At 41.1% G+C, this 24,751-nt stretch overlaps 1 protein-coding gene across 3 annotated transcripts; it reads left to right on the top strand.

The window, feature by feature from the left end:
- The first annotated feature begins 64 nt into the window (after positions 1 to 64).
- On the top strand, positions 65 to 2,831 carry LOC109753104 (uncharacterized). 3 transcript variants are annotated; one of them, XR_005769226.3, is made up of 4 exons: positions 65 to 222; positions 776 to 1,030; positions 1,479 to 1,544; positions 2,489 to 2,831. XR_005769226.3 is itself a non-coding variant. In XM_073509123.1 (3 exons), exons 1-2 carry the CDS (start codon positions 124 to 126, stop codon positions 1,001 to 1,003), a joined length of 327 nt encoding a protein of 108 aa, XP_073365224.1. In that variant the 5' UTR covers positions 66 to 123; the 3' UTR covers positions 1,004 to 1,030; positions 2,489 to 2,831. The 3 variants fall into 3 exon arrangements, 2 of the variants coding, with proteins under 2 accessions (XP_073365224.1, XP_040255889.1); XM_073509123.1 differs by lacking the exon at positions 1,479 to 1,544 and having other exon boundaries at positions 66 to 222; XM_040399955.3 differs by lacking the exons at positions 1,479 to 1,544; positions 2,489 to 2,831 and having other exon boundaries at positions 66 to 222; positions 776 to 1,141.
- Positions 2,832 to 24,751: the final 21,920 nt, after the last annotated feature.

Here is a 24,751-nt window from a genome sequence, read left to right as displayed (position 1 = left end):
ACGCGTTGCTGTCAAAAAAAAAGAAAAAACACCTCGGATCGCTCTGGAAGGAAATAAAAAAAGGCACCGAAAGCGGTGACGAGGTCGCGACTGGCGGAAGCGGCGACAAGGTCAGATCCCCCGATGGAAGCGGCGGCGACCCGGCGACCGTACGCCGACCACCTCGCTCTCAGACCCTCCTTCCTCATCGAGTTCGACGAGATCAGCGCCGGCCCCATCCAGGTTAGCCCGCATCACATAGTCCGTCCATCTCCTTCCCTTGCAATTATTTCTAGATCGAGGGAGGGGGTGCCCGATATGGCGCGGGGGCGGCAGATCCTGCCGGAACTAGGCATCGGGTGTGGCGTTGGCAGTCACCTGGCCGGCGAGGGCTGTTGATGGCAGGGGCGAAGCGGATGTCGCTGGCGTCCTCCCGCTGCCAGAGGACCGCGTCCCACGACTGTGGTGCTTGAGTGAATTTCTTGACCGGCTTCCCGCTGATGTTTGTGCTTGCCGTGCCTGAGTGATCTGCGTGCTAGTTGGTTCGCCGTGGGTGTGTGCTTCCCATGCCTGAGTGTGTGCGTGCCTGATGTGATGTCTTATGTGCAAAGAGAGAATTGAGACATTGAGAGATGGATCTGGCGTGTCTGATGTCCGTGAAGAGAGAAACTGTGAGGAATTGAGAGATGGAAGTGCTGTATTTCTATGCCTTGGTGTGTACTGCTCATACATGCTTGTGCGTATTACTATGGGTTTCTGAGTACAATCTTGTAATATAAGTTTTTTTGCAATGCAGATGGTCCATCAGCTTAACTCATTTGAGCTGCCGGGCAGCCGTGTGCAATCACAAGGATTTCTTCACATGGATGTTGATCGTGCCCGCGGCTGTGTGCAGTCAGAAGGACTTGGTGCTATTGATGACGATCGTGCTCGCAGTCGTGGGCAATCACAAGGACTTGGTGATATTGATGACAATCACGGGGCTGTTGAGTATCCTCGTGAGAATATTAACTTAATGAAGTAGAATATCAATATCAGAAGCACATGAATGGTAATACAACTTGCATATCATATCTTCACTTTACATATACATGTCAAGCTCTGCGTGATACATACTGGTTCCACATTCCTTGTGCAATATGATCTCGCATTTGATTTCCTACTTGTCTGGAATAATTAAATGCATGTATATCACCATGATAGTCGTGGTCTCCATTTGGCACATCAACAATCTGGTTCGGGTCAATCTCCATGGGAGCATCTTTGGGCCACTCCATATCTCCTTTGTGTAGGCGTATGAAATTGTGCAGAACACAACAAGCCACAGATATGTCAATTTGTTTATCAACTGAATAATGTGCAGCAACTTTCAGGATAGGAAATCTCATTTTTAGTATGCCGATAATTCTCTCTATATGATTCCGAAGTTGAGCATGACGAAGGTTGAACAATTCCTTGTAATTTTGTGGCCTTTGACGTGCTTCTCCTTGTTCTTTTAGATGATACCTAGTACCACGGTATGGAGCAAGAAATTGGGGTGTGTTTGCATAACCAGCATCAACAAGGTAAAATTTACCATGAGGTACATGAAAACCATGATTTAGTGCATCTTGTAGAACTCTTGCATCAGAAGCTGATCCTTCCCACCCAGCATGTACATGCACAAATTTTAAGTCGAAGTCACAAGCAACCATGACATTTTGTGAGAGCGTTTGCTTCCTGTTCCGGTATGGTTCTTGTTGGCCTGGTGATAGGAACATAGGAATATGGGTTCCGTCTATAGCACCAATGCAATTCTGCACAAACAAAATATGATATCTCTATGTTATTACCTTGCGCTGAATTAATTAAAAAATATTTGATCTAAATTGTACATACTCATACCTGAAAGAAAGGGTAAAATTGTGGTTTGCTCAAGATTGGATGTGGGTTGAGGGAAGGTGGACGTATATAGACATTTGTGAGCCGTGTGATCGCATCAAGCACTAATCCAAATCGCCGGCTTATTGGTTCTGCACTATGCTGAAACCAATCCTGTAGGGTTTCATTTGTTGCATTTTTGGATACTGCATACAAAAATATTGCCACTTGCTCTTCTACTGCTAGTACTTTTGAATCAGCAAGGAGTTTTTTCTCACGCAACTTGTCAACAAGTGCTTGAAAAATGTCCACTTCCATGCGGAAAGTCCTTTTGCATAAGCTTTCATGCCCTGTTAAAATCTCCTGAACACGCCAAGCCCCCGAAAGTTTTGATGTATGCATTGGTTTCTTACTAGAAGAAGATTGTGATGCATCTTCTAAAGTAGGAAGTACAAAATGAATAAATTCATAGTCACTTTCTGATCTACGACGGTAGCTTGGATTCATGGTGTGCAGCAACAAATGAGCCAAATATGCTGAAAAGGAGTTGAATGAAACAGTAAAAAAATATGTGATTGTGATATATTGAATAGCATGGAAGTATGATTTTGCTATAGGAGATAAGCACTAACCTTGTTGGTTTCTTCAGCAAGGGGAAGATGAAAGCATAGAGCACAGGCAGCAAGGGGAAGATGAAAGAATAGAGCACAGGCAGCAAATGCTGTGGGCAGGGAAAAGAGCTATCCGTTGTAGAGAGTAGCATCAGGTTATATAGGCACTTGCTGCTAACGGCTACTTCAGGCAGTTGACTGCACTAGCCGTTGGAAGTTTGAAAAACATCAGACTTACAAATAGAAATAATAATACTTTATTGTATAGGATTCCTGTACGTCTCCTATGATGCAGCCAAAGGCACTTTGTTACCAGTTCCTCTGGATTTGCATTCCATAGGATTGGCTATGTCATGGCAGTCAAATCCTCCATTTTCCCTATTCCTTTGTTTTGCAAATCCTGTGATCCAAAACGGAAGAAATGCATTGCCATTACATATGGCACAATTTCTAATGCTGCATCCAAAGGTTTGTAAATGGAGGGTGGTCTGTTGCATCAAGTTCCTCTGTTGCACATACCATATAATTGAATAAGTAAGGTCTAGGCTTCTATAATCCTGTTGTAAGGGCTGAATACTGTGTCCATTTACATTCGATAAGCATGCCCTACATTCATCTCATCACTTTCTTAAATTAGATGCAGCTTTGAAATGGTTGCTCTATTACATTTCTCTATACTCAAAACTGAACTTGGTTCAGTTAGACAAGAATTGTAGAGTGTGATATTTCTTTAGTTCGTAGCTCTCCAACTATTTGCTCATATACTTAAGCCTAAGTAAATTATGTTGCATCATATTTGTAACCAACATTAGCAAAATTATGTTGCATCATATTTGTAACCGACATTAGCAAAATCATGTTGCGTCATATTTGTAATTCTGTAGATACCTTGGCGACAGTAGCGAAATCCTTAACGCAAACCAGTAACGCAGGTACGTGGTACCTAAGAATATATATATGCGCTAACTTGCAGCAAGAACTCCTTTAGGTATTACCATTATTATTGTGAAGCACATCTACCAGAATCTTTTTTTTAAGGGAGGAACATGACAATAGCCAATTTATTTAGTTCTCATCATCAGTAAATAAAAACAGATACTAAAATAGTTATCCAGGAAGGGTAGCTTCCCAGTAGTAAGCATACCTAATTGTAGAACTCCGGTGAACGACGCACCTCCTGACCTCCAGATGTGTTACTTTCCAGCCGGAACAATCAAATCGATCAACATATTGGATTGGCCTGCTTGGGATGTAGCTAGTAAGTCAGCTAGCTTGGATTGGTGAAATCAATCCAGTGCCCAGCTTGGACATAGCTAGTAAATCAAACCAGCCGAAACGTCCCAAACACCAGGAGGAATCTGCTAGTTAGTAATAAAATCAATCAGCAAAGATGGTATATGTTCAGATCTTGGAGAAGTATGGACAAATAGTCTGCAGATAATCAATTTGTAGATTTCCTAGCTTATGCAGAAGTACAATACATCATCTATCCAGGACCGGGAAGCAACACTAAATTATGGCATGATATTATTCACTTCTTTTTGTTGCCAACGAACACTAAATTGACCACTTGCTACTAACAAAACTGAGATTACCAGAAGCAAGCCCACCTGATCTCATGGAGCTCGTTCCGCCGCCGCCACGAAGGCAAGATTGATCCACCACCTCCACGGATCGAAGGGAGAGGAGAGAAAGAGAGAACCAGTCAATGAATTCCGATCCGCCGTCCCGAACTCTGCTTCTGCGCTCGCCCAACCTCGAGCGAGGTGGGTGCGCCGGGCGGGGCAGCAGGCCTCGAGGTCCTTTGCCAGCGCGGCGGGGGCACGCAGCGGGCGGCGCGGGGCGGGCCAGGCTGGAGGTGGCGCCGGCGGAGGGTGGCGCCGGCGGAGGGCGGCGCGGGGCGGAGCTGGCTGGAGGTGGCGGCGGCGGCGGGGGCGGGCGGCGCGCGGCGGCGGAGGGCGGCGCGGGGCGGGGCGGGCTGGAGGTGGCGGGGGCGGGCGGCGCGCGGTGAGGCGGGGTGGGGCAGGAGGTGGCGGCAGGCTGGGGCTCGAGATGGGATCGAGGAGGCAGGGTCGTGTGGGCGGTTGGGCTATTTTTTTTTCTTTTCTCTCCTTCATACCGGTTCGGGCTGACTTATGCCGAGGACTGCGGGTTGAATAGCAAAAACTTCAGGCACTTTCTTGCAAAAACGCCGACGACGTACGACCTGACGCAGTAGCTGCTTTATTAGTAGGGAAAGATATTGTGATGAATCTATTGATGATTTTCTTCTAGTTTGTTTGAGCGGTATAACGTCTGATTTGGCGTATCAATTCAAAAGTAACTCACATAAGACTCAAAAGGAAATGTGTGTTGTAGTGTGAACTCTAACATAAACTGACCGAAGGGAAAGCCTAATTCGGTATACACTCAGACTTTAATCTCAAATAGAAGGGTGAATCACAGGCAGCATCAATTGTGAACAAGGCTAAAATTTGCACAGAGAATATGTTGTCACAAGTTTACAACATATGTTTTTTTCCCATTTTAGCACAAAACTTGAAAAATACAGTCGGATTGAGGAGAACATAAGTCTATAAGATTAGTCTTATCGATTATTCATTATTCTATTAGCAACTAAAATAGAGAGATAGATAGATATATAGAGAAACAATACCTAATCGGATCCCCCAAATTGTTGCCATATGTAGAGCTATCCCCAAACCCCCAAATATAGAACAAATGTGGGGACATGTCCTCACAAACACATCAGGCCGGACCAGAACTTTCAAGTCTCATCGTGAGGCAATATAAAATGTCCGAAAAAATATAGTTCTCTGAAATATTGCAAGGGAGCCCCAAGACATTGACGTTCTAAATTGCTTAGAGCTTAAATGCTTAATACAATCATGCTTCTCCATTTTGAGCCAGTCCACCTAACGTGGACTACTTCATTAATACCTGCAATCATTTCAGATAGCCTGCAAAGCAGGAGGTAAAAGTCAGTAAATATTGTACAAATAAATTTTTTTAGTTGAGTTGAAAGGCTCAAATTAAAAATCAACAAATATATGCAGTGTTATTTCATACTTCTAGTTTATTGAGCACCATTAACCTCCTTGTCGGCATATAATGTATAATCCAAAATCATATTACCAATTTTGGGGCAACTTTATACTACTTACGAATATAAAGAATATGATTAACTAACAAATATTGGATTGTAACAGATGTGAAAAAAAATACTTCTATGCTTCAAGGAATCATATGGTGTGAGTATCGCCTGAAAGCTTTTAGGAGAAATAAGGATAGAGGGATGTTTTGTTCCAAGAAACAGAATGACTCTCCTTACACCAAGTCTAAGTTCATTATCATTCATCATTGTTACATGTATAAAATGGGAAAATACACAATGAATAAGAGGAATAAGGATAGAGAGCTGTTAACTTCATCGCACTGTTCATTTGCTTATACTGAAGAAATAAGATAATATCCCCTGTGACAAATCTATTTTTATTGACACACGAATTCCCTCCATTTGTTAAAAAGATGCCTATTTGGTTGATCTGGAAGGCAAAGGAGAATTTCATAATATGTACTGTATATGGTACCTTGCTAGAAGGAAAAAGATAATTGATATACTTGTCTCAAAATCAGAATGGGTGATAGAATTACATAGAGCCGTTTGCCCATTTCGAAGATACAACTTCTGTAAGGAACTGTGTCAACGAATTCCCACAGAAAATATAGCGTCTGATTCTAGGAAATGTAATAGCACACAAAATCGTATTAATGAATGTGTAGGAATCAGGACTCTTTGGAAGAAATGGACATAGCAAATGAGCATGGTCCAATGCAGGTTCTGCAGGTTCTATTGTACACGTGTTTGTATACAAAATTTATCAGAATCGTAGGAACAAAATAAGTTTGAGTAGCTAACAAAATTTGTTTTAGAAGATGCTGACTTCCTAATATGGAAGAACATAACTGAACTCTACTGACTAGTGGGAGATGAATCAGATGTACATGAGAAGAATGAAGAAATAGGATTTATTTCTGTTACTCACAAACTACATGTACAACAGTGAGAAGCTCCTCGTGAATCAAGCTTACAACACTGAGCATTAAAAAAATCATACTCTCTTCTTGCTAGCCGGTGTTGAGAAAACATGTGCAGCAATTAGCATTGAAATGTTCTCCTTGATAGGTTCATGAAGAATGCCGGCAATGAGAATCAAATCCAGTATTTAGGCCTGAAAATTTCACCATTGGTACTCATGGGAATTCACTACTACAGGATGCTGCTAACGCGACACTACGATCAGAGACCCTTCGACGAAACTATGTGCAATACCATAATCGCAAACGGTGGTGTAAAAAAACCGTCAAAAAAGGTGCAAAACGTTTGCGATGACGGATGCATCAAACACGGTTCAGATTTTAGTTGTGTGTGCGAAGCAGGTCATACGGTTGATCCACACGAACTGTTTGCGATTAGACAGAACAACAGAAACAGGCAGCCATATTAATGCGTGTGTGATATACGGTATAAGGTTCGCTCCGGTGAACTGTTTTCTATTAGAGAAAGCAACAGAAACAGTCAGCCAGATCAAGGTGTGTGTGATATACGGCATATGGTTCAGTCGAATGAACTATTTTTAATTAGGGAAGAGAACATAAACGGTTCAACTTACGGTTCAGTCCACACGAATGTGCGTGATCGTGCGCCGGCCCCAAACACTGGCAGCACAACTTATAAATTAACGGATGGAGTACTAGTTACAATGATGCATATAATTAAGCAAAGGGATCGCACATGTTTGTATTGACTAGAACGAGAATGCAATAGCACAATAAGAATTAAGGCCATGATGATGCGATCGCAGTGGTGGTTACAGGAGGCAAGAAGAAAGATGCATCCATCAACGTATGACCTACTCCTCTTCAACTCAGTGGGCCGGGCCACCGTCCGGTGACTAAGGAGCGGCGAATTTTGTGGCGAGGTCAAGGTGCTTCTCAGCTAAGGCATCCAATGCTTCCAACCGGTTGAAGAAGGCCAACGTCGTAGAGTCCTCATTGGCCTTGAAGATACCTATGTACACGATTCACTTGTACACATGGATGTGTAGGTCTATGGTTTCTTGCAGGGCAAGGCGCCTCGCAGCGAGCGCGACCTCCAGGTGGACATTCTTCATGGCGTCGGCGGGCAGTCGCAGGGCCACCAGTGCTTGAAAGAGGTTCCGACCATGGAGGCCGATTAGGGTGGCAGGCAATGAGGAGCCCGGGCGCGCGTGCTGGGGGAGTACGGCGATGTCGTCCGCTAGCTTCTTGACGACGGTGAACCTGTTGGTGGTGCAAACGATCATCTGGTCGTACTGAGAGTAGTAGCTGGCGTCGATGGCGTCCATCCACCAGCCGGTCGCCAACACCGTGTGGAGACGATCCACGGTGCCATGCCGCAGGCCGGCGTCGTGGACCATCTGGCACAACCGCTGGCCGCTCGCGCGCATCGCCGCCATGGGTCTGGAGTGAGCACTTTTGCGCTTATTAGTGTAGGTGCTTAGGCAAATGCTTAGGTGTGTACGATGTGGTAGATGCATTGGAATGGAGGGGCGGCTTTATATGAGTGCAAACTGCGTTGCATTCACATCGTGCTGCCTCTTTTCCCGGTCCTCCTCCCATTACTTCCCTCATGCATTCACACGATGCTAATTGAAGGAGGATGCATCATTGGCCGTTCAACATTTCAGGAACCGCTACCCTCTCCCTCGTCTGCATTAAAGCCGTATCGGGAACTGCGTCGCCCGCTATCAAATCGAATAGTACTGCGCCGCCCGCTGCACGCCCGGCTGACGCCTCCTCTCCTCCATCTATGCTTAATTACTGAATTTTAGTTGCAAAACTTGGATACTGCTAGTGATTTTTAGCTTCATATTTTGACAAATCGCAGTGTTACAAGGTTGGCAAATGGCAATGTTACTAGATCAACAACTGTCAATCTTTCTAGTTTGACAAATGGCAACATACCCAATATGACAGATGCAAATTGCACCAAATTGTTTGTACGTGGTTCACACGGGTCATCCAAAAGAACCGTTTGTGTTCAAGAGATGCACAAATCCTGCTCTCACTTTGCATACGGGTGTTCTATCTAAAACGTATGTGATCAAGAGCCATTAAAACCTATAGCCATTAAAACCAAGGCACATGGCGTCACGTGAATGGTTAACATAACGCACACGGTTTGAATTATACAAACGTTTGAGATATTAAAGTGGGCACCTATTTTTTCAAAATGCCTTTGTTGGCTGTTATTCGAGTGCGCCTTCTCTCAAATGGACACGAAAAATACCACAACATGTTGGGTGCCATTCCATTATAGCATGCCAAGTTTCATGAATTTCAGACGAGTTTTGGATTTACTAAAATTTAAAACAAAGTATCTCAACGTTTTGTCGGCAATCAACGGTGCCCTGGTGTTTGAAATTCATTCCCGTTTCTTGCATTGGACCTAAGCATGCACCCAAGGACATAAATTAGATTTTTCAACCAATTTATATGCACTGGAGCATGTGCATGTAGTTCAATTTCGAATTATGCACATAAATGCATTGAGAAATCAGTTAATGCATAAAAATGTCCAAATGAACCTCGAAAAATCACAAAAAATAACACAACACTCCTGTTGTTCTATGTTGACACGAGAATTTTTTTGAAAGCAATAAGAGGCAATGGATATCGTTTCGTCCCAAAAGGTGAGGCGTTCCCTACCGAAACCATCATGCTTGTTGTGAGAAGCTATGGTTTGTGAGAAGCATATACCCAAACCTGCCCCAAATGGGACAAAAAATTTACCACGGCATGTTGATGCCGCTCCATGATAGCATGCCAAGTTTCATGAATTTCAGACGAGTTTTCGATTTACTAGAATCTAAAAACTAGGTATCTCAATGTTTGCAGCCGAGTGACGGTAGTAGGGTGTTTGACATTCATTCCCATTTCTTGCATGGGACCTAAGCATGCACCCAAGGACAAAGATTTGATTTTTGAACCAATTTATATGCACTGGAGCATGAGCATGTAGTTCAAATTTGAATTATGCACATAAATGCATCGAAAACTCACTTAATGCATAAAAATGTCCAAAGAACCCCGAAAAATCACAAAAAAGAACACAACACTCCTGTTGTTCCATGTTGGCACGAGAGAATTTTTGAAAGCAATAAGAGGCAAAGGATATCGTTTCGTCCCCAAAGGTGGGGCGTTCCCTACCAAAACCATCATGCTTATTGTGAGAAGCTCTGGTTTGTGAGAAGCATATACCCAAACCTGCCACAAATGGGACAAAAAAATTACTACAGCATGTTGATGCATTCCATGAAAGCATGCCAAGTTTCATGAATTTCAAACGAGTTTTGCATTTACTAGAATTTAAAAACAAAGTATCTCAACGTTTTGCCGGCAATCAACATTGCCCTGGTGTTTGAAATTCATTCCAATTTCTTACATGGGACCTAAGCATGCACCCAAGGACACATATTTGAATTTTCAACCAATTTATATGCATTAGAGCATGTGCATGTAGTTCAAATTTGAATTATGCACATAAATGCATTAAAAACTCAATTAATGCATAAAAATGTCCAAACGAACCCCAAAAATCCCAAAATTGACACAACACTCCTGTTGTTCTATGTTTACATGAGAAAAAAATTGAAAGCAATAAGAGGCAATGGATATCATTTCGTCCCCAAAAGTGGGACGTTCCCTACCGAAACCATCACGCTTGTTGTGAGAAGCTCTGGTTTGTGAGAAGCATATCCCCAAACCAGCCCCAAATGGATTACCACGGCATGTTGATGCCGCCCCATGATAGCATGCCAAGTTTCATGAATTTCGGACGAGTTTTGGATTTACTAGAATTTAAAAACCAGGTATCTCAATGTTTGCGGCCGAGTGACCGTACCCTGATGTTTGACATTCATTCCCATTTCTTGCATGGGACCTAAGCATGCACCCAAGGACACATATTTGATTTTTCAACCAATTTATATGCATTAGAGCATGTGCATGTAGTTCAAATTTGAATTATGCACATAAATGCATTAAAAACTCAATTAATGCATAAAAATAAACGAACACCAAAAATCCCAAAAATCAACACAACACTCCTGTTGTTCTATGTTTACATGAGAAAAAAATTGAAAGCAATAAGAGGCAATGGATATCGTTTCGTCCCCAAAGGTGGGACGTTCCCTACCGAAACCATCCGGCTTGTTGTGAGAAGCTCTGGTTTGTGAGAAGCATATCCCCAAACCTGCCCCAAATGGGACAAAAAAATTACCACAGCATGTTGATGCCGCTCCATGATGGCATGCCAAGTTTCATGAATTTCAGATGAGCTTTGGATTTACTAGAATTTAAAAACCAGGTATCTCAATGTTTGCGGCCGAGTGACCGTGGCAGGGTGTTTGACATTCATTCCCTTTTCTTGCACTGGACCTAAGCATGCAACCAAGGACACAGATTTGAATTTTCAACTAATTTATATGCATTAGAGAGCATGTGCATTTACTTCACATTTGAATTATGCACATAATTGCATTGAGAACTCAGTTAATGCATAAAAATGTCCAAACGAACCCCAAAAATCACAAAAAATAACACAACACTCCTGTTGTTCTATGTTGACACGAGAAAATTCTTGAAAGCAATAAGAGGCAATGGATGTCGTTTCATCCCCAAAGGTGGGGCGTTTCCTACCGAAACCATCATGCTTGTTGTGAGAAGCTCTGGTTTGTGAGAAGCATATACTCAAACCTGCCCCAAATGGGACAAAAAATTACCACGACATGTTGATGCCGCTCCATGATAGCATGCCAAGTTTCATGAATTTCAGATGAGTTTTGGATTTACTAGAATATTAAAACAAGGTATCTCAATGTTTGTGGCCGAGTGACGGTGGCAGGGTGTTTGACATTCATTCCCATTTCTTGCATGGGACCTAAGCATGCACCCAAGGATAAAGATTTGATTTTTCAACCAATTTATATGCACTGGAGCATATGCATATAGTTCAAATTTGAATTATGCACATAAATGCATTGAAAACTCAGTTAATGCATAAAAATGTCCAAACGAACCCTGCATAATTCCAATTCTTTTATGACACACATATAGTTGCATGTTCACTGCAGATAAAAGGTCTAGCAATTCAAACACCGTCCATGACCGTTGTGACCCAATTATGTAATTCAAATCAAGACGAAAAATCAAGTAGATCCCACACAGTTTATTATAACAAACCATGTGAGATGCAGCACAAAATATCTTGGAGCACCGTCGGAGTATAGTACGCATATGGCTTACGCGAGAAGGTGCGACGGCTACAGTCCATAGCCCGCTCTGAATAAGAGACCGTCTCTGATGACACTTTGCGTGCCAATTTTTTCGCTGAAGCGATTCCAAATTTTCGGCTTCCGCGGGAATATCTACCTCCCCGCCCCTCCCCCTTACCAAAAGCCACATTTCCCCTATTTCCTCCTTCCTTTCCAAGTTGAAACCTTCACTCCTTGCTTGCAGCGCCGCCTCCTCGCTGGCGACCCTCCTTCACGCTGCTCGGCCTCGCCTATCCAGACAGGTAATCCACACCCGACCCCCATCCTCCTCCTCCTTCCACATCCCACATGCCCCGACCGCCGGCGCGAGCGCGACACCTTCCACCCAAATCACCGACCCCTCCACCAAATAAGCTCCGGCCTAAGCCATGGTGCACGCAATATAGCCAGGATCTCAAGGAGCATTTGTCAGCGGAGAAGCAAATCGCGACCGCACGCGCGGATGAGGCCGTGATGGCTACCATTCGTGCCGACTCCCAGATCTTGGAGGAGCACCTCGCCGTCGAGGCCACCGTTGATGTGTCGCGCGCCGATGCCGCGACGCGGTTGGCTGATTTAAATGATAGTTCGTGGCGTTTTATCGAGGCCACCGTCGGTGCCTTCGACGAAGACTACGAGATGTTTTCTCAGCGTGCACATGCTTACCTCATCTCGAGAGCCAGCAGGTTGGTGCCCGGAGCGGCTCAGGCAACTCACCACTACAATGAGGGCACCCACGATGCAGAGGCCTCGCCCTCTTCCATGTCCAAGGAGCCAATCGTCATCGATATCTCTGACAATGAGGAGTAGCTTGTCTTATTAGCTCACTATAAGGACCCATGTTCAGTTTGCTAGCTACCGCCTTTCCTTAACAAATTCTAGTGAATTGTGCTATCTACTTTTACCATGCAATCTTCTGCTATAGTGTATATGTTCTATATGTCGTGCAATATGGTGTTCAGTTAACTGTTTGGTTCAATTATGCAAATGTGATGTTCAATTCTTCAGGGTGCAATATTTCCAAGTTCTTAAGTATGCTTGGTTTGGTTAACTGTCTGATCTTCTATTACAGTATGTTATATTGTGCAATGTGGTGCTCAGTTAACGTTTGGTTCATTTGTTGTGGTGTTTAGTTAACTGCTTGGTTCAATTCTGCAATGCGATGTTAAATTGTTGTGGCTACATTCTGTTATTGTATACCATGTGAGGAATAAATCGAATTTGGTTGTACTAAATACATGAGAAACAAATACAATTGCTATATTTCCAAGTTGTGAAGCATGCTTGGTTTGATTAACTGTCTGATCTTCTATTAGGAGTATGTTATATTGTGCAATATGGTGCTCAGTTAACGTTTGGTTCATTTGTTGTGGTGTTTAGTTAACTGCTTGGTTCAATTCTGCAATGCGATGTTCAATTGTTGTGGCTGCATTCTGTTATTGTATACCATGTGAGGAATAAATGGAATTTGACTGCACTTAATACATGAGAAACATATACAAGTGCTATATTTCCTAGTTCTTAATCATGCTTGATTTGGATAAATGGGTTTTCCATGTGGTTTGAATTAATCTGATGAATCTGCAATGTGCTTATTTATCATCAACATATTTTACTGATAGCATGCGAACCCTTACTTAACCTGATGACTAACTACCTTATATGTGTTGCAGGGAAACAATGGGAAGCACTGAGGTTTACAAGATGGTACTAACTATTATACCTTGCCTTTTTTATTCCTTTGCCCCATTTCCAATATAGAGAAGATATTTATGCACATCCTTGTTTCCCGGCTTCACTGATGATTACCTCTCAAACCACCTCTGTGGTCAGGAGGCGAGGAAAGTTTTCATACAACACCCACGGTTCAATATTGAAGTGTTCCTGAAGAGGTCGAAGGATGGACGGTCAATCATCCACAGGCACTAGCATAAAGTTACAAAGACCTTCAACATGAATGAAGGCTCAATATTTGCCTTCCGCTTCAGCAGTTTTCCAGATGAGATGCATCTCTCTATTACCGTCTATGATGCTAATTTCGAAAGGTTCTAGATGTTGCATGTGAAACTTGCTGCTGGTGCAGTTGTGTAATGGGCTAGCTGAGTGCTGAAGCTATATCATGTTGTACTCCGATGTATTTCAATTATGAAATCCTGCTTTCTTAATATGGAAATGGAATATATTATGTGCTCAATATGAATGTCAATTAGATTAGTAAATGGATTATTAATAATAGGGCAATTAGCCCGCTAATTGGCCAATTAGCGGTTTTCCTATTGCAAACGGTTATTGAGAAAACACTGTGGGCTATGACCTCAGGCAACGCACACAGTTTCTAGGAATAAACCGTGTTCGATCAATGAACAATCACACATGACATTCTCTTCAAAACTGTTTGCGTTACGCCACCTTGCGCAAACGTTTTCCTTGGAGTGACTGTGTGGGATGTATATACGAACCGAAACGTTTAGCGGTGACTGACTGCGTGGGATGTACTTACGACCGAAAATGATTTCGCCTGTATAACTGTATTTTTTTAGCACTACTGTACGTATTTCTGTATTTGAGTGCTCGCCGGTCGCACACGACCTCATTTTGCCGAGTGTGTGCTAGGAGGGCATATCCTCGACGGTTTCTGGGTCGTGTGGGAAGGACCCCCCTATCGCCCACACTCACTAGGTGAAGGTTCCGAACGCCGTCGTGGAAAGGGGTTAAAAACCGTTTGTATAGCACCGACGCGTACCAGTGATTAGTCAGTACTAAAAAGAATGGTATAGCTTTAGCAAGAAATTTCATATAACTCCCCAGCTGGTTCTTTGGTGTCAGAATTTCAGCATATATGTGAATATTAAATCGACCTCACATACCTAAAGAAATTAGGAAAAACACTAAGGCCGCAGTACGGCTCCCGTGTCCTTGACAGTTTTGGCACGCCTACCGCGTCCTCGCCGGTTGTGGCGGGACCCCTACATCCGTGGTGGCGGCCATGATGCCCACATCCACCTGCATCCATGTTTGGGCGGCACTGGGACATGCGGCGGCACTGGAGCAGCCACACACTTGTACCCGCCACTACTACGTGTCAACGCAGATTAGAGAGATATATAGTTTATAGGATCCAGAGATGGAAGAAGATACCTGGGCCGACACTGCTCTCGTTGATTCAAATATCCCTAGGACCATCCCCAGCAGCGGACCCTCTCATCCTCTTGAAGGGTGCCTACTGCCTCGCGCTACTCCTTTTCTCGCTTATCTCCACCGGCGCTCACCTTTCCGCTGGTGCCATCCGTCATGCCCTTTGCCTGACAACAAAAATAATTTGTTGCCAATATATATTGCCAATTAGGCATGAACAATCATTGCAAACTCAAAATTCGATTACTATAAAAGAAGGAGCTCGGTATCAAATTACTTGATCTTTCGTAGAGAAAAACAAAATACTAAACCAAACTTTGCTAGAACAGCAGGAGATCAGCCCAAATAGCTGCTCCATCATCATATGCACAATTATAAGATAATTAAATATTCAGATTCATCTGCACGGTCATCAAGCTTCATTATAAGGGTTCCGATTTATTTTAGGGTAGAGACTTTAGATGGTTTCTATCTCCCTAAATTCTAAGCCCAATGTGCATCTATGTCCCTGTTTCTTACATCCTCACTTACCGACCAGATCAAGAAGAAGCACCCAGATCATGATTCAAGTATTTTAAATTCAAAAGACAAAAAATTAACATCAAAATAATCTCGAATAACAATGGCACCACCAATACCAAAATTGAGAAGTACGCTAGATGGTCTCTCCGAATTTGTGAGATTTCCATATATCTAGATCTTATGTACACGGGCTCATGTCTAGATCACTTTCATCAAATACTCATCATCAACTTAACTTGGATAGTTGGCCACATGTGCCATGGATAGTTGGCCACATGTGCCATGTGGTACGTCTAGATCACTTGTTTGGCGTATTTAGGACTGCTGGCGCTGTACAGGTAGCCACTCCTATATGTACAGGTACCTCACCGTAACGCTCTCGCCGTACAGGTAGCCCCCCTCACTGCACAACAGTCGCTCACACAAGTCGCTTCTCCCCACCACGGCATTGCTTTGACGACCTCCTCTCCCACCAGCCTCCATGGCCTCGTGCCCATGTCCTCTCCCCACCACGGCCTCGCGCCCCCCCGCCATGGTCTTGCCCCACAACCAACACCGTCGGTATCACATAGATCGACGTGCCGCCCCGCCACGGTCTCGCCCCACAACCAACTCCGTCGGTATCACAGAGATCGATGTTGTTGCCAGCGTCCATCCTCGACGACGACGACCTGGCATGGCTCCAGGCCAAGGCGGTTGCCGAGGCGAAGAATCTCTGCCTGGCCGTCTGGAAGGGCGTGCAGCCGGCGGCCAAGCTGCCGTCCAAGCACACTCCACCTGCGGTCTTCCTGCAGGTCGTATTGTGGCTGAAGATACTAAAGATACCTCATTTTGATTTTGAAGAAGTTAAAGCCAATTCTTGCATGGATGTTCTGAAGATACTGTCATATTGGAATCAGATGCCTCTGTGGTGGTCTCCGCAGTCCTAGACACGTGCCCAAACTTGTCCAGACTCCATGCTATCTACAAGGAAATTAAAGTAAATGGTTGCACTTTGATCCCCTGGTCAGTAGCCAAGACAAGGAGAGAACAAAATCATGCTGCTCACATTGTAGATGTTGGTCTTATTAAAAATACAGGAGCAGGGGATGTTGGCTGTCAAAACTCCCATGAGTTGCATTGCAATCATGTACTATTATATCCAGTAGAGTCTAAATAAATATTAATTCTACACCTGGACTTACTGTAACAAGCAGGAACACATCGACATTATATGTTTCCTGTTATGTTTTGCATGCTAAGCATTTAGAAAGTTGGCATGTGCCAAAAAAAAGCTTCTCGTTTCCCCTGGTATATTCTCCATCCCTACTAAAATGGATAAAATAAAGGACTGATACTACATATGTAGGCATTCTTCATCTCTACTAAAATATATTCTTCATTATGTGGTTATTCACCTGTAATTAAATCATCCCTGCATACCTACCTGTTTTTCTTCTGTCACAACTCACAATTCATAAGCAGTCTTACTTCTTAGGCGAGCTCTGTCTTGTACTATTCTCTCTATCTGCATTTATTCTTGACTCGGCACATTTACTTTTTTCGGTTATACCTTTGTACTACACTGAATCTAGGAAATATAAAGTAGACGAATGATGTGTTTATTCCTGTGTATACTATGTGACCTTCAATTATGTTTTCTTTCATGAGTAAGAAGTCAATTGGAGTGAGAAGTGTGACAAGTACCATGAGCTCAAGTGATTCATTCACCAAGCTGGTAAAAGCAGAAACTTTAAAAAGATCATCTCAACAAGGTATGCAAGTAATTTCTTTTAGGTGTTTGAATTGGAGTAAATTGCACAGAAGTACCACAATTGAGGCATTGAAAGCAGATTGGTACCAAGATTGGTAATTTTTACGTGTCAATACCAACTTTGGGGCGAGGCGTTGCAAAAAAGGCTAAAAATGTTGTTTATACGTATTGACAGGAAAACTGACTGGTTGGGCCTGCCTGTTGGGTGCTGACGTGGCATGTTTTTTACGGAAAACTCCCTTGCTTTGTACGTAATCACATAAATGCCCAATTATTTCGGGGAAAAAGGCTCCTATGAGAGGCTTTTTTTTCCGTTCGCAATTTCCACCACCGATCCGGACTAGTTTGAAATCTTGCGTCGGTTTGAACAAATAAATAATAAATAAAGCGAACAAAAATCGAATCCCGCGACGGATTCTAACCGGCAACCTGCTGTTCAGCTGCGCCGCGCGCCAGCCAACTCGCCAGAGCAGAGCTCGCGACATAAACCAGGCGAGAATCTTTTTATACTAGTTCAGGCACGCCGGGCCGGCCCACCGAGGCCTGCATTATTTTTTCGTTTCGCACTTACCTGGCGCGCGTGTTGGGCCTCATTAGTTGCCCCGATTTCTTTACGTTTCATTTCTCTTACTTATTATGCTTTATTTTTGTTTCTGGTTTTGGCTTATTTTTAGGTTTTTCTTTCTTCTTTTTTCATTCACTAGGTTGGTTTTTCTCCTGGATTTTAACATATTTACTGAACATTTTTTATGATGGGTTTTAGTATATGATGAACATGTTTTCAAATATGCATGAACATTTGTTAATGTACTGCGAGCACTTTTTCCGCTTAAAGTGAACAATTTTCAATGCACGATGACCTTTTCTTTACAAACGGTGAACATTTACTTCATGTAATGAAATTTTGGTAATATAAATTGAACATGTTTTCAATGCCAATTTAACATTTTTTAATATATATTGAATTTTCTTCTTAAGATATGATGACATTTTGCATACTGCACGTTGAAATTTTCGTAATTTATGGTGAACATTTTCTTAATACACGATGAGTTTCAAGAATATTATGATTACACAATTTCTTAATTTATAGTGAACATTTTTAATGCACGATGAACTTTTCTTTACAAATGGTGAACATTTTTCTAATAATATGAACGTTGAACATATTTTGAATGCAAATTAATTTTTTTTGTAATATATGTTGAAATATTTTCTTAAGATATGATGAAAAGTTTACTTAATGTGCAGTCATTTTTTTGTAATTTATGCTGAGCATTTTCTTAATACACAATGAGTTTCAAGAGCATTATGGTGAACATTTTCTTAATACATGGTGAATTATTTGTATTTCAAGAAACGTTCAGCATGTGTTAAAAACATATTGTGTAAATAATTCTTGCATTCCAAGAGAACGTCGATTTTTTTTAATAAAAGTTGAACAGTTTAATGCATTTCTAAAATTTATTATGATTACACATTTATTTTTAATACATGTTCTCAACTTTTGAAGTAACAGTGCATTCTAAAAAATACAATCAATATGCGAGTAACTCAAATAAAAACTGTGTGTTGGGCATATATTTTTTAATACTTGTGTATTTGAATAAATGGTGAATTATTTACACAATACTTGTGCATTATGGTGAACATTTTCTTAATACATGGTGAATTATTTGTATTTCAAGAAACGTTCAGCATGTGTTAAAAACATATTGTGTAAATAATTCTTGCATTCCAAGAGAACGTCGATTTTTTTTAATAAAAGTTGAACAGTTTAATGCATTTCTAAAATTTATTATGATTACACATTTATTTTTAATACATGTTCTCAACTTTTGAAGTAACAGTGCATTCTAAAAAATACAATCAATATGCGAGTAACTCAAATAAAAACTGTGTGTTGGGCATATATTTTTTAATACTTGTGTATTTGAATAATATAATTAGGATACATAATAGTTGTGCATGGTTGTGGTCCTGAGTGCAGACACATTAAATTTGGGCCGAGCCTGTGTTCTAGTCTGGTGCTTGAGTGCTTGACACTTAATAAGAGAGATCCTATGTGACGCGTTCGGAAGCTCCTAAGCCGCGGCTTTAGCGCCCGTAACGCGTACTGGCGCCCACGCGCTGCCTACCTGGGCTTGGCCCAACAAGGCCGACGAGCCTGGTTAACCGCTCTCAGGATCGAACGCTGTGCAGTGAAAATTAACGAAAAAACAGCAAAAAGGTCCGCCTATCAGGATTCGAACTAGAGACCATGTCAACCTAGTACGAGTATGCCTAACCACTACAACAACTTAACTTTAGTGAACTATTGAAGCGCCAACAGTATAAGAACGAGCGTCCGGTTCAGCAAATTTGAAAGAAGTTCGTCGAAATCTAGAAAAAGTAAATCAAATTTGAAAAAGTTCCTGCAATTTAAAAAAAATGTATTTTTCGTTTTTTGTTCGTGATTCCAAAATGTGTTCATAGTTTTAAATTTATTCACTTTTTCAAATTTTGTTCACAATTTTAAATTGTTCAGTGTACATCAAAAAATGTTCAATGGGTACTTAAATGGTTTTTCAGCGCATATCAAAAAATTGTTCAATGTTAGTTAAAAATTGTTCAGATTATATTACAAAAATGTTCAATGTATAAAATTTGTTCATCTTATATAAAAAAATGTAAAAATGTGTTTTAAATTATTTCAATGTATATCACAAAAATGTTCGCTGTGTAGTTAAAAATTGTTCATCGTACACCGAAAAAATGTTCAGTGTATATTGGAAAAACGCTCGTCGTATATAAATTTTTGTTCATGTTCTCAATAATTGTTCACGTTTTAGAAAAATATGGAATTTTAAAATTTTCATCAAATTTTTAAAAAAGTTCATTAAATTTTTAAAATTTCACGAATTTAAAAAATTCTCATTTGAAGAAAGTAAAAAAGGAAAATAAGAAAAGAAAAATAAAAAAGGAAACAGAAATAAAAGAAAAAAGAACGCCCAGAAATCAGCGAGCAGTGAAAGCTGGTTTGGTGGGCTCTCGCGGCCTACGTAAATAAAAGAACGAAAATAAGTACGGAGAGATTGCGAGTTCGAGCCCTCACATTCGAAATAAGATAGGAAACGGGCCGGCCCAGCGCGGCGCGAGGGTGTGCGCCCGTTTGCGGCAACAGAAAAAACGGGCGCTTAAGGCGCCCGTTAGGAAATGCCGACGCGTTCTGCGTCGAGTTTCTGGTGTTTCGCATAGAGAGCCTAGTTCGTGGTCTTACTGGGCCGCAGTCGTGTTTCTACTCTTTCGTCTGTTTCGCGAGCGCGAGTTTTTTTTAAACGAGCGGAATGAGCGTGCGTTCACGAGATCGCCCCCTGAGCGGTTCACGTGTTTTTTGTGTGTGTATTATATTGTAATGTACTACCGAGAGCACTAACAGCTAGTGTGCACGTGCACGTGTTTGAACGAATTGATTCGTTTTTGCTATGCGTGCATGTTAATTTGGGAGGATAATCTAAAGGAGATTGTTTCTACTGTCTGCACTGTTTCGTCAGGTTGAATGTAAAACTGTTTCTTTCACGACTAACACAAAAATTGGACAGTCTTAAAAACTTAGACTAGACTGTTTTGAGAACTGTGCACTGCAAAAAGAATCTTCTCTTTTAGAAAGACCAAATTCTTTGCAACCGAAAAATGTGCGCGCGGGCAAATGGGATTCGAACAAGTGACCTCGAAGCGGGTTGCGCACCGAGCTAGCCACTGCAACAGAAAAAGTTCTAGTCTCCGATTGGCAGCACGACGCTTAAAGAAGTAAATGACAAAGGCAAAACTTAAAGAAAATTTGGTCTTTGCAAGTATTTATTACAAAAGACGAAATTTGGTCTTTGCGAGTAAATTAGCTGAAAGAAAATTTATAACCGCACATTTTTCATAAATTAAGTACTTCTAAAACCGCATTTTTTTTGGAATTTGCGAGTATTTATTACAAAAGAATATTGTTTTGAAATTGTGTACAAAATTTGAAAACCGGAAAATTTTCTGAAAACACGAACATTTTTTGGGAACCTCAAACAGTTGTGAAAAAAGGAACAAAATTGAAAACGAGAACATTTTTCGAAATTGTGATGTTAAATCCCCAATATTGTTTTTTGAATTTAGAGAACAAAATTTTGAAACCGAGAACAAAATTTGAATATGAACTTTTTTTAAAGAACGAACATTTTTTGAATCTTGAGAACAAATTTTGAAACGGAGAACAAATTTAGGAGAGCGGACAATTTTTTAAACCATGAACATTTTTTTTGAATCTTGAGAACAAATTTTGAAACGGAGAACAAATTTGGAAGCGCGAACTATTTCTTCAAGCATGAACATTTTTTGAATATTGAGCACAAATTTTGAGACGGAGAACAAATTTGAAAAATCCTGAACAAATTTGGAAGCCCGAACATTTTTCGAAAACGTGAACAAAAAAATTGAAATCTGGTACATTATATGAATTTCGAAAGTTTTGAACTTTTTTGTGTAATGAGAACAAATTTTGAATTTTGAGAACATTTTTTTTGAAAACTGAACATTTTATGGAAACGCAAACAAAAATTGAATATTTTTATAAAAAACAGGAGAAAAGAAAATGAAATAACAAACCAAAGAAATAAAACAAATAAAAAAAGAAGAAAAGAAATAAGAAACAGAAATAACTTAAAACGAAAGAAGAAGAAAAATTCGAAAATTCAAAAAAAGAACATTTTTTAAAAGCAAAAACATTTTTCTAATATTAAGAACAAATCTGAATATGTACTTAGTTTAAAAAGATAAAATAACGTTGAAAAAAAGAACAAGAAAACAAAAACGTAAAAAAGAAAAGAAAAGAAGAAATAGAAATTAGAAAAAGAAACAGAAAAAAGAAATGGATAAAGAAATGAAACAGAAAATAAAAAAGAAAAAAGAAAAAAGAAAAAAACATGTTTAGGAAGGTTCCCAAAACCGGAAACACTGGAACACGTTAAATGGGCTGGCCCAAGTATAGCGCTGGATCGCTGGCTCTGTGCTAAGCGTCGACTGTTTGACGCAACGAGCGTCCAATAGGAAATTCCCGTTAATAATACTAATATGTAATCGTAAAAAACATATGTATTAATATAATAATGATTAAAAAGACAGTAACTCAGCGCGCAGCTTCACTGGGCCAACCGCCGGCCCAACCTATTTGGGCTAGTATAAAAAGCTTGTTGCATGGTTTATGTCCCGAGCTCTTCCGTGGCGGGGTGGCTAGCGCGCGGCGCAGCTCAACAGCAGGTTGCCGGTTCGAATCCTGCGTGGGATTTTATTTTTGTTTGCTTTATTTATTTGTTCAAACCGACGCAAAATTTCAAACTAGTCCGAATCGGGGGTGGAAATTACGAACGGAAAAAAGCCTCTCATAGGAGCCTTTTTCCCGAAATAATTGGACATTGATGTGATTACATATAAAGCAAGGGAGTTTTTTATAAAAAACATGCCACATCAGCACCCGACAGACGGGCCCAACCACTCAGTTTTCCGCCAATATGTATAAACAGCAGTTTTAGCCTTTTTTGCAACGCCTCGCCCCAAAGTTGGTACTGACACGTAAAAATTACCAATCTTAGTATCAATCTGCTTTCAATGCCCAATTGTGGTACTTCTGTGCAATTTACTCTTTGAATTGCCACATCTTGCGTTTTGTTTTCAGTCCATTGTATATTTTAGGGACAAACTTCATCTCATTTCTTAGACCAAATAATATTTAATTACAGGATCAGATTCGTGTAAAGTAATTTGCAATGTTAATTCGATTTTGTGCATGACAAAGGGCAAGTAGAATATTAATTTGATGATCTATGTTCTATTCTTCATGCAGAGTCAGGACTTCAAGGTAACCGCACCTAAACCGTATCCATGTGGTCTCACCTGTCTTGCGGTATTGAGTTTTCACGATACTTCCAGATTCATTTTGTTTGTGAGGAAACAAGTTTTATTTAATCCAACCTTTATTCTATTAGTTTTGTGATCCATCTTCTGTTAATTTTCATGAAGGGTTTGGAGGCAGTCAGTCTAACAACAATGCGTCAATCTGTTAAGACCTTTGCTTATCTACATGTATTATACAGTGGACATCGTCGTTGAATTGTTGCAATCCTTTCCAAAACTGGAGAACTTGTTTGTCGAGGTGATGATCCTCAGAAATGTGCATATTGTAGTACTCGTTCCATTTCAAAATGCTTGTCTTAAATTTGACTGGAATTGATGCACCCGTATCTACACATGATTTATTGTTGGATACGCATCCATATCTAGACAAGTCTATGTCAAACTTCTTGTTACAGAGGTGGTAGAATTAATTGTTTCATTTGGTTTTTCGATGGTCTGTATCTCTTTTTATAGACTCTAAGTATTTTCAACCTATCATTTATATTTTAGGGACGGTTGATTTTTCATGGTGAAAAAAACAAATGGCGTCTTAAGCACCGACAGTTTCTCAAACATCACGACATTTGTCTGAAGACAGTATCGCTGAAACATTATGTTCGCTTCCGGAGTTACAATGAATTTGCAATGTTCTTTGTTCTGAGTGCAAAGGATATGGAGACCATCACCATTAAGTTTATCTCCCCTCCCGCAGAGTTCACGAGAGTATTTTACGAAGAGCAACAAAGGGTTCTGGAGTGGCATAAAAAGGCTTCTAAACGTGCTCGTCTTAGATTATCATCAAGTTGCAGCCACGTGCGTCCGCATTTAAGAAACATGAGTGTTGAGTACCTGGATTTGACGGTTCCGTTCAGGTGTGGATGCTGAAATCAGGTCTGGTGTTAGTTGTTCAGGTGTATGGAGTTATTTGTTGTTGCGATCGTTTGAGCTCGGGTTTTATGTAAACTTTATCAGACAACCGTTGTAGTCTTTGCACCGTGTGTAGGCTTGTTTGTTTTTGTGTTGCGTGCAGCCATGAAGGAGCTCCCAACCGCTAAAATCTACCTAGTTTTGTGTCCTTTTGAGTTGATGCTACAACATGTCATGGTCCCCAGTCCCTTGGAAATGTGCGACAAAACGTGTGCCTCTTTGTGTGTAGTAAATGAGCGACCCCTCCATTTTCGGTAATAGAGGCATGACCGTTCATACTCTTATCTACTGTTGTGTCAAATGTGGAGTTTTGCAGCTTTGTACAGGCCGAAGGACTATAAAATGCTGTGGCACCAAAATTAAAAGACATAAAGTAGATTTATTTTTTCAGTGGAGAGATGCACGATGTATGTGTAACCGTGCCTATGTTGTATGTACGACAGTGCTTCTTGTATGTACCTGTCATGCACACAATGCATGCACAACCATGCCTGTATTGCAGGTAGAGCAGTGCTTCTCGTATGTACCTGCCATACGCACTGAGGCAGCTGCAGTTGAGCCCTTGCACCGAGGCAGCTGCAGTTGAGCCCTTGCACTGTTTCTGCTCCTTGTATTGTGGTTATAAAAATAGCCTGAAAGTTTATTTGGTGCAGTTATAGAAACAAAACAAATTTAAGCAGAACAGATTTTGCTTGTTT

This window comes from Aegilops tauschii, chromosome 2, assembly GCF_002575655.3.
Source record: "Aegilops tauschii subsp. strangulata cultivar AL8/78 chromosome 2, Aet v6.0, whole genome shotgun sequence".
Classification (NCBI taxonomy): domain Eukaryota; kingdom Viridiplantae; phylum Streptophyta; class Magnoliopsida; order Poales; family Poaceae; genus Aegilops; species Aegilops tauschii.
This window is presented reverse-complemented; position numbering and strand designations above follow the sequence as displayed.

Excerpts from the sequence above, each read along its gene's own strand:
- LOC109753104 (XM_073509123.1), top strand. The coding sequence starts at position 124 with ATGGAAGCGGCGGCGACCCGGCGACCGTACGCCGACCACCTCGCTCTC. Across the intron at positions 223-775 it reads TCAGCGCCGGCCCCATCCAG|ATGGTCCATCAGCTTAACTC; the intron begins GTTAGCCCGCAT and ends TTTGCAATGCAG.